Source organism: Alligator sinensis, unplaced genomic scaffold (assembly GCF_000455745.1).
Source record: "Alligator sinensis unplaced genomic scaffold, ASM45574v1 scaffold1059_1, whole genome shotgun sequence".
In the NCBI taxonomy this organism is placed as follows: domain Eukaryota; kingdom Metazoa; phylum Chordata; order Crocodylia; family Alligatoridae; genus Alligator; species Alligator sinensis.
In genome coordinates this window covers 214397-224246 of record NW_005842103.1, presented here as the reverse complement: position 1 = coordinate 224246, position 9850 = coordinate 214397, and the positions used below count along the sequence as shown (strand labels likewise).

The following is a 9850-nucleotide window of genomic DNA, read 5'->3' as shown; positions in this document are numbered from 1 at the left end:
CCCTCGCCGTCCTACCCCGCCCGTGCAGCCGGGGCGTGTTCGTGGGCCGGAGCGGGGCAGCTCTGCGGGCGCCGCCCGAGCGCCTTGGCGCGCAGGGTGCGGGCGCTGCTCCTCTGCCCCCGAGCCTGGCGGGCTGCGATAGGCTTCACCCTGGGTTCGTGCGAGCCGTCCTCCTGCTCGTGGGGACGCTCGGCTGGGCTGGGCTGCCGGCGCAGGGCGCGCACTTGTGGCTGGTGGGGCCCCCGGCTGAAGACCAGCGGGAGACCCTGGCAGACCGGGTGCCTGCTCTTGCTTCTGTCCGGGGTGCTAGTTCTGATCCTTAGACCCAAGGCGGGGCCCTGGACGGCATGCGTAGCGCCGTGAGTAGCAGGGGCGCCTAGCTTACCCATACAGTACCTAACTGGGTATGTTTTTGTTTTCAGGTTGGAAAAATGCAGGGCAATAAAGGCTTTAACATGGATAAACAGAACCACACTCCAAGAAAGCAACATCAGCAACATCAGCAACCACCGATTCCTGCCAACGGGCAACAGACCAACAGCCAGAGTGAGTCGTGGGGTGGAACGGTGTCGTTTTGGGGGCCTTACATGCCCTCAAGTCTTTGCTGGGTATTTCACCTCACCCTGACACATTTTCTCTGTGAAATACGTCTTTAACGCGGTACTTCAGAGCTTGCTTTGGATTGTCCTCAGCTGCCCATCCTTACTTGTGGGACAGGGATTTAGAAACTTTTTTGTCCTAATTCTGGCCGGCTCACACAATCCATTGCATTATTTTTTTCCAAAAAGATAGTCAAACTTTTCACTTCTTTGGAGGTGGGGTAAATTGTGTGTCGCACTGCTGTCACAGGGTCACCCCAAGCCCCTCTCCACTGTTCTGCTTGTTTTCAGGGAGCAGACTGGATTTTTGCCCTTTGGGGTAACTGCCCCCAGCAGATCTCCGTCTCCTTGGCTCCTATTCAGACCTTCCAGCTCCAGCAGGGGAAAATTGGCCAGCTTGCAGAGTTAGCGTCTCTGATTTGCAAAATATTACAGATCTGCTGTTCTCGTAGAAACAAAATACCTGTAAAATTGTCTGTTGCTCTGATTTTCGCTCTTCCCACGTGCTGTCCGTAAGGTATAGGAAAATAGGGATGGAAGGGACTTTGTGTGATCATCTAGTCCAGCCCCCTGCTCGGGGCAGGATCGTGCCAGACTAAACTGTTCCAGCCAAGTGTCTGTGTAACTAGCTCTTGAAAGTGTCCAGGGGTGAAGATTCTGTAACTTTTCCAAGTAGTCTGTTCTGATGCTTGACTACCTTCACAGTCAAAAAGTTTTTCCTAGTCTCCAACCTACATTGCCTCTGCTGCAGCTCGAGGCCATTGCTCCTAGTCCTTTTCCCTGTGGCTGCAGAGAAAAGCCCATCTCCCTCATCTATAAAGTATGCTTTAACTATTTGAAGACTATTCAAATCCCTTCTCAGTCTTCTCTCCAACCTAAATAACCCTAGTGCTTTCAGCCTTTCCTCCTAAGTCTTGCTTCTGAGGCCCCTAATCATTTTTTTTTGTCTCTTTCCCCTGGACCCTTTCCAATCTGTCCATGTCTTTCTAGAAGTGAGGCCAAAAACTGGACACAGCCTCAGCCTCTCTTCTCACTAGAAAACAGTCCCTCAGTGAGTCTTGTCAGTGTTTCCAGTGACCAGCTTCCCTGTTGGCACGAACAACTGGGGGGGCAGGACTCATTCTCAAGGTGTGGGTATCCCTTAGATGCTCTTTTCCCCATCAAGCATCTCTTGAATACCTTACTGCTTTCCCCCATCTTTATTTCTCTTTCCAGTCCTTTGGGGGGAAGTAAGGGGGAGCAGGTGTCTTCTGTCAATGATTTCTTCCTGCCTGGGGGGGTGTTTTTTTTCCTGACAATGGCCCTTCCCCTTGGAATGCACTGTTCTGTGTTTGGAGCTAGCACTTCTCATCCTGTGGGCTAATTTAACCTTTATCCAGTGGTGTTGACAGCTCTGGATTGGTGAAATTGTGATAATAATTTGGACCTCAAGGAGTGGGGTTTAATGGCCTGGGGGGGGTTATGGGGGAAAGGGGGTGTCTTGTTCAGAAGCATGACGGGAGGGGATTGGAACTCCATTTCTGCGTATGGCTTGGGGAGGTGGCTGATTACATTAATTCATCTATTTAATACTAACGCGGTGCTTTGGGAAAAGTCTGCTAAGTGCCAAGTAATTTCTTGTGTTCTGCTTTTCTTGTATTTTCCTTCATTGCATTACCTATCATCTGTTGTGGGCCATGTCACCTGATTGTCTAGATACTGACTGCATTTTTTACTAGACCTCTCCTATCTTATATTGGTCATATTCTCTCTGTGCTGTTGGTGTAGGTGAAACCTTTTCTAAGGGGAAGTACAAATGCCATCAGCTTTACTACACCAAATAAAATTCCTTTATAGTCCTATTACCCATTTTGCACTTTTAGTGGGAGGCTGTTTCCCTGGTCTCAGCATCATGTGCAGACCTGTTTCCATTTGAGTATGGAATAAGGTGGCTGGCTAGTCTTCGCTCTGCTTGACTGGAGAAGTAGGACTCTGACATTCACGGTGAGGTCATCTCAGAATGACTGGCCTATATCTTGGCATTCTTTGGTTTGTTCCACTAAGGACAGGATAGTGGCCATAAGAGATCTCTAACGTCAAGCGTCTGTTAGCATATTCCTGTACCTGATGGCTGATATCCAAATGCATCTTTATGAGTCTGGCTTGGACCAATTCAGAAGTCAGATGATTTCCCATGTTTCTCTCACTACTATTTGGAAACCTTCACGCTTCATCCTTCACTATGCTTTGATTCATGTATCATTAATTTGTCGGTGCGTTGGTTCTATTCTAGCTGCTCAGTGTTGTATAAATATAGACCGAAAAACTTGCAGTTGTTGCTGAGGTCCCACCTGTGGGTTTCCTGCCATTCTCACCATTCCAGTATCCTTGCCAGCTTGGAAGCGTGTTCTGGAACCTGGGTCCCATCTCTTGCTTTCCCAGGCTGTGTATGGGAGATGTTATCTGTGTCTTTATGCAGTGTTTGATGTGATATAATAAGGCTTATCATTGCTGCTGGGCATTATTTCCCTCAGATGAAGGTCTGACAATTGACCTGAAGAATTTTCGGAAACCTGGTGAAAAGACCTTCACCCAGAGGAGCCGTCTGTTTGTGGGGAACCTGCCCCCAGATATTACAGAGGAGGAGATGAGGAAGTTATTTGAGAAATATGGAAAGGCAGGTGAAGTCTTCATACACAAGGACAAAGGCTTTGGCTTTATCAGGCTGGTGAGTGGTTACTGCTACTTTTGGGATGTCCTCTGGTACTAGGGAGTGATGCTTATTGGAAGTACAGATGAAGCTTAGCTATCTTGTTAGTGTTCAGCCTGCTCTCACTAAGCAGGTGTTTTTAATTTTGGTAGTATGGAATATGGGGTCAACTTGAGCAGGTGGTGTAGGTGGAACATTTCCTAGGGGGAAGTACAAATGCTATCAGCTTCACTACACCAAGTGAAGTTTGTTTATAATCCCATTACCCACTTCTTATGCAAGTCCCTTTACAGTCCTGTCCTAGCTGGAGAGAAAGAAAGTGCAAACTAGCTATTGGAGGTGGATCTTAAATCAACTGGATATACCAGGATATCTGTAGGAGTGAGACAGGGATATCAGCCTTTCAGAAGAATAGGGAGAGTGCTTCTATGGCTTTGAGAGTCCCTGCTTTATGGCATGTTTGCATGGCACTAAGTGAAATAGTTGCTGAGATCTACCCTTTTCCATGGGCAGGAGTGAGGCTGGGACCTGTCAGACTCGGGTGTTCTCACCCTGAGGAAGGGCACTTAGTGCCAAAGGCTGATTGACCACCTCTCCTACCTATACAGTTGGCTCAGTCAAAGATACTCCCCTGCAGCTGCCACCCCCCCGGGTCATTTTTCACGTGACCCACCTTGCCTGCTACAGTGCCTAAGAGTCCACTTCTGGGTTTTGGTGGTAATGTATACGATTTTTCAAAATGTAGGCCCTAGACTCTTGCTCTTGGAGCCTGTGCAATACAGTAGGCATAGTGTACTCCCAGGTTGTAGACTGAATCTAATCTAAGCCAGCCTTAGGCCTGTTTGATCCAGCTCTGTCTTGGAGAAAACTGGCAACCAGTCATTCACTAGCTGCACAGTGCAAATCATACGGGTAGAAAGGGTAGGTTTGTGTTTGAGCCCTTGGGCTGGGGCTTGTTCCTGTCTCTGAGAACCCTTTGTCTGACCCTGGGAATTTGCATTTTCATGTGTGCCTCTGGTTCCCCATCTGTAATACAGGAATAGTAATGACCTGTCTCACAGGTGCTCATCTTTGGGGGCGGTAAAGCCCATGGCAATATTTATAAATAAATACAGTTAAATGATACGATGTGACCTGTCTTTGTCCGGAGTCCTTTCTTGCTCTGATATCTTGTCACCTCTCCTTTTTTGCTGATGGGAAATTGACCTTTGTGTGATACCTAAGAACAAAGATTCTTAAGTTTTTTAATGTTTTTGAAATTTTACAGCATATCAGTCCAGGAATTGTACATCAATAAAGGAATCTCAGATGCACAGGGTTGGAAGGGGTTTTGTGGGGGAGGTTGCTTGAGGAAGAAATCAATTCTTTTTAAAGGCTTCTGCCATTGGAGGCAAGGAAAGACCACCCTAGCAGTGTCATGACATTCCAGTTGGCAAAGGGAGGTGTGGAGCTGGGCCCATGTACTTGAGTTCTTTGTAAGGGTGAGAAGCTGGAGAACAAAGTTACAAGGTGGCATTTAACACTAGTTTAAATAAAGCTAAATTCAAATAATATTTTCTCATTTTACCTTTGTAATCTCATGTATTGAGCATTTCCTATGTCAGTCATTAAACTAGGCTACTGAGAAAAACCTGGGGAAGTGCAGCTCTGATTTTGCTTTCCGCTGTTAATACTAACAGTCTTGTGCACTGACTGTAGTTCTTGTAACCTTCCTTTAAGCATTGTGCCTTGATACCTGCTTTCTTTTCTCCCTCCAAGCTTCGTACGTGCCCACTGAATGAGTGCAACTCTGACACCTTGGAAAATGGTCAGAGAACTGTTTTGTTTTGTTTGTTTGTTTCATGTTACTGGGGCATCCTTCATTGCACTATAAATTAGGGTTTGTCCAGGAGGAAGGCTGGTCTTCAGGCCGTCTTCTCTGTTTCTGTGCCTTTCTTTGCGTCTCCGTGCTGCATCAAGTTTTAATGGCCGCTTTCTTATCTTCAGGAAACTCGCACTCTGGCAGAGATTGCAAAGGTGGAACTTGACAACATGCCTCTGCGTGGGAAGCAGCTAAGAGTGCGTTTTGCCTGCCACAGTGCATCGCTGACCGTCAGAAACCTGCCTCAGTTTGTGTCAAATGAGCTCCTTGAGGAGGCCTTCTCGATATTTGGCCAGGTGGAGAGGGCTGTGGTAATTGTGGATGACAGAGGAAGATCTTCTGGGAAAGGCATTGTGGAGTTCTCAGGGAAGCCAGCTGCCAGAAAAGCCCTGGATAGATGTAGCGAAGGGTCTTTCCTGCTAACTACGTAAGTCTGGAGGCAAAAAGTGTGTCTCTGGTATGTTCACAGCTTGAGAGAAGGTGCTGGAATAGGTGTGATATGGAGTGAAATATGCTTTACCATGAAGAATCCTAGTGATTTTATATGCCATGCCTGGACCATTTTAAAACCCCTCAAAAACTGTGCACAAGAGGCATGCCTGAAGCCTTTCTGGAAACCACCTGTGGGGTCAATGTGCTAATTTGGGAGCTGCTGTTGTATATGTGTCCATATTGGCAAAGCCTCCCAAAACAGGCCTAAAGGGGCAGAAGCTTGTTTTAGGGGCTGTCCTTCCTGTTTTTAACGCAGTTAGCCAATGAATAAGGCTTAAGTATGTTAGCTGGCCCATCTGGATTCCCTTGCAGGCGAGTGTAGAAACAGCTTTTACTTGCAGTACATACTCCTGCAATGGAATCTTGTACCCAGTTCCTGGGCCTCGGCAAGTCTTAGGGTGGTAGTAGAGCATTTATGGGAGGGTCTAACTCAGGAGGGCCCTTTGTTCCATTGGTTCGACAGCTACTGAGGCCTGTCACTAATGAGCCCCTGCCACAGCTCTGCTCTGGCCGTACCACCCATTGGGGAGACCTGCAGGCAGCAGCTGCGACTTGGGCGCTGCTGAGGGGGGCAGGCGGCTGCAGACCCAGATCCTTGGCCTGCCCACAACTCTGTGATGCTCCCTGCCCAAGCCCCAGGCCTGATGCACCACCCTGTCTGGGCAGCACCCCCAGCCCTGGCCAACTCCCCTCCCTCCCTCATTATGGGGGCCTCAATCCCACCCCCCGCCCCCAGTTTACCTGCAGGGAGCTGCTCTGCAGGCTACTTGGCTGCCACATGCATATGTGCACATTCACATGGCACCTTCTTTCTGACTGCCCTCCTTCTGCTCCCCCCAGCCCCTTGCAGGCTGAAACTCTGCACGTCTGCAGGGGGAAACCCACCGTTTCCTGTATTTTTCCCCTTAAAATGTGAAAATCTGTATTTTGCCATGTTTTTCCGTGGTGAAATACACCCCTGCTATAGTTTTATAGTAGCTAGGGTCAGGAGGAACCTGAATAGATCATCTAGCCTGACCCCCTGCCACAGGCAGGAATGAATGCTGGGTTCACAAGACCCCAGACAGGTGATCATCCAACCTCCTTTTGAATTTGCCCAAGATAGGGGCGAGGACCACTTCCCTGGGAAGTTGGTTCCAGATTTGGGCCACCCTAACTGTAAAATATTGCCTTCTGATCTCTAACCTAACCTATTCTCCATCAGCTTATTACCATTGTTCCTTGTCACCCCAGGTGGTGCTGGGGAGAAAAGGGCTCTACCTCTTTGCTGTTGATCTCCCCTGATGAGCTTGTAGGCAGGCACTAGGTCTCTCCTCAGCCTCCTCTTGCTGAGGCTGAACAGGTTCAGGTCCTTCAGTCTCTCCTTGTAGGGCCTGTCCTGCTGCCCTCTCACCAAGCGGGTGGCCCTCCTCTGAGCCCTCTCCAGGCTGGCCACATCCCTTTTGAAGTGCAGCACCCAGTACTGGACGCAGTACTCCAACTGTGGCCTGACCAAAGTCGCATAGAGGGGGAGTATCACCTCTCTGGACCAGCTTGAGATGCACCTTTGGATGCATGACAGGGTATGGCTGGCCTTGCTGGCTGCGGTCTGGCATTGACGGCTCATGTTCATCTTGGAGTCAGTAACGACTAGTAACACTAACGGTGTCATGCTTTGGGGAGACCTAAAGATAAAGCTCTTTTGTCCTTTTTCGGGGTGAACAATCAGTATGTTGTGCACATGAGGTAGGAAGAGAGTAAAAGCACAGGGTGAGTTGTGCTTGCTCTCTTAAATGTTAGTTTTATTTGTTCTCACTACCACTGTCTTACCCTTTTCTGGAGGAGTGGGAGATGGCACTGCCAATTCAACTAGTAGGAGATGACTCGGGTGCCTTCAGTTTCAGAAAGCAGCTAGCTTTGTTCATCTGGGGAGAGGTGGGCATGCTAGAAGGGAGGGACAGGCTACAGCTAGATCTGGGCAGGTTACAAGGGTGAGTGGATGAGAATGGGATGGGATTCAATACTGACAAGTGCAGGGTACTGCACCTAGGGAGAAAGAACCAGCAGCATACCTACAGGCTGGGGAACTCCCTTCTCATCAGCACAGAGTCCGAAAGGGATCTTGGAGTCATTATTGACCCCAAGATGAACATGGACCACCAATATGAGGACGCGGTCAGTAAGGCCAACCACACCTTGTCATGCATCCACAGATGCATCACAAGCAGGACCAAGGAGGTGATCCTCCCCCTCTATGTGATATTGTTCAGGCTGCAGTTGGAGTACTGCGCCCAGTTCTGGGCGCCGCACTTCAGGAGGGATGTGGCCAGCATGGAGAGGGTCTAGAGGAGGGCCACGTGCATGGTCAGGGGGCAGCAGGGCAGGCCCTATGAGGAGAGGCTACGGAACCGGGGTGATAGCGATCATCACCTACTGGAATTCACCATCTGGTGCAGGGTGGCAAAGGCTTGTAGCAAGACAGCAGCCCTGTACTTCAGGAGGGCAGATTTCATTGAGCTAAGGAGACTAGTCGGGGAGGCAGTGAGGTCCTGGAGGGGTGGGGAGTTGGGAGTCCAAGAAGAGTGGTCGTTCCAAGCCCAAAGGGTAGCAATCCAAACACAGATCAAAGGGGGCAAGAGTGCTCAAAAGCCCCCATGGCTTACCAAAAGCATCCAGGAACGTCTCAAAGCTAAAAAGGCGTACACCCAATGGAAGGGAGGGGCCGTCACCAGGGAGGACTATACCTCTGTTGCTCAGGACTGTAGGGGGGCTGTTAGGAAGGCCAAGGCAGAGATGGAACTGGGACTAGTGACCTGGATCAAGGATAACAAGAAATCCTTTTTTAAATACATAGCAGGTAAAAAGAAGGTTCTGGGTAACGTGGGGCCTCTGCAGGACACGCTAGGAAATCTGGTATCTCACCAGATGGCAAAGCTAACCTATTAAACAATTTCTTTGCCTCCATTTTTCTGAGCAGGGACCAGGTCATCCCCCCCACCAGGATCCCTGATGGTCCCAGGGGAGGCACATCCAGGCCCAGGGTCAGAGAGGACCTAGTTGGGGAACTCCTGGAGGGACTGGACGTGTTCAAATCAGCAGGTCCTGACGATCTCCACCCCATAGTGCTGAGGGAATTAGCAGAGGTCATTGCGGGACCCCGGCACAGTTTTACGAGCACTCGTGCTCTGGCGAGGTGCCAGAGGACTGGAAAAGGGCCAATGTGGTCCCCATTTTCAAAAAAGGGAGGAAGGAGGACCCAGGAAATTATAGGCCTGTTAGTCTTACCTCAGTCCTGGGGAAACTCTGTTAGAAAAATATCCAGGTGCACATCTGCGAGGGGCAAGCAGGGGAGTGTATGCTTAGGGGCAACCAACATTGGTTCATTCGAGGCAGGTCCTGTCAGACCAACCTGGTGGCCTCCTATGACCAGGTCACAAAATCCTTAGACTTAGGTGTAGCAGCGGACATAGTCTTTCTGGACTTTAGGAAGGCCTTTGACACCATCTCTCACCCCATTCTCGTTAAAAAATTAGGAGATTGTGGTGTCGATGCCTACAGAGTCAGGTGGGTCGCCAGTTGGCTGGAGGGCTGCACCCAGAGTGTGGTGGTGGACGGGTCTTATTCGACCTGGAGGGACGTGGGCAGTGGAGACCCCCAGGGCTTGGTCCTCGGGCCCACACAGTTCAACATTTTCATCAGCGACTTGGACGAGGGGGTGAAAAGCACCTTGTTCAAATTTGCAGATGACATTAAGATGTGAGGAGAAGTGGGCATGCTAGAAGGGAGGGACAGGCTGCAATTGGATCTGGACAGGTTACAGGGTTGGGCGGATGAGAATAAGATGGGATTCAATACTGACAAGTGCAGGGTACTGCACCTAGGGAGAAAGAACCAGCGGCATACCTACAGGCTGGGGAACTCCCTTCTCGTCAGCACAGAGGCAGAAAGGGATCTTGGAGTCATTATAGACTCCCAAGATGAACATGGGCTGCCAGTGTGGGGACGCAGTCAGGAAGGCTAACCGCCCCTTGTCATGCATCCACAGATGCATCACGAGCAGGTCCAAGGAGGTGATGCTCCCCCTCTATATGACATTGGTCAGGCCGCAGTTGGAGTACTGTGTCCAGTTCTGGGTGTGGCACTTCAGGAGGGATGTGGACAGCATTGAGAGGGTCCAGAGGAGGGCCACTCGCATGATCAGGGGGCAGCAGGGCAGGCCCTATGAGGAGA

General features: G+C 49.8%; 1 protein-coding gene across 1 annotated transcript in view; it reads left to right on the top strand.

Moving 5' to 3' along the window:
* The first annotated feature begins 401 nt into the window (after positions 1-401).
* The window catches only part of NONO (non-POU domain containing octamer binding), a 23390-nt gene continuing 13941 nt past the window's right edge, over positions 402-9850 (top strand). Inside the window, exons 1-3 of the mRNA XM_006024416.3 lie at positions 402-546; positions 3113-3306; positions 5275-5576. Of these exons, the coding sequence (XP_006024478.1) occupies positions 432-546; positions 3113-3306; positions 5275-5576 (611 nt within the window). The 5' untranslated portion in view covers positions 402-431. The remainder of the gene's footprint in view (positions 547-3112; positions 3307-5274; positions 5577-9850) is intronic.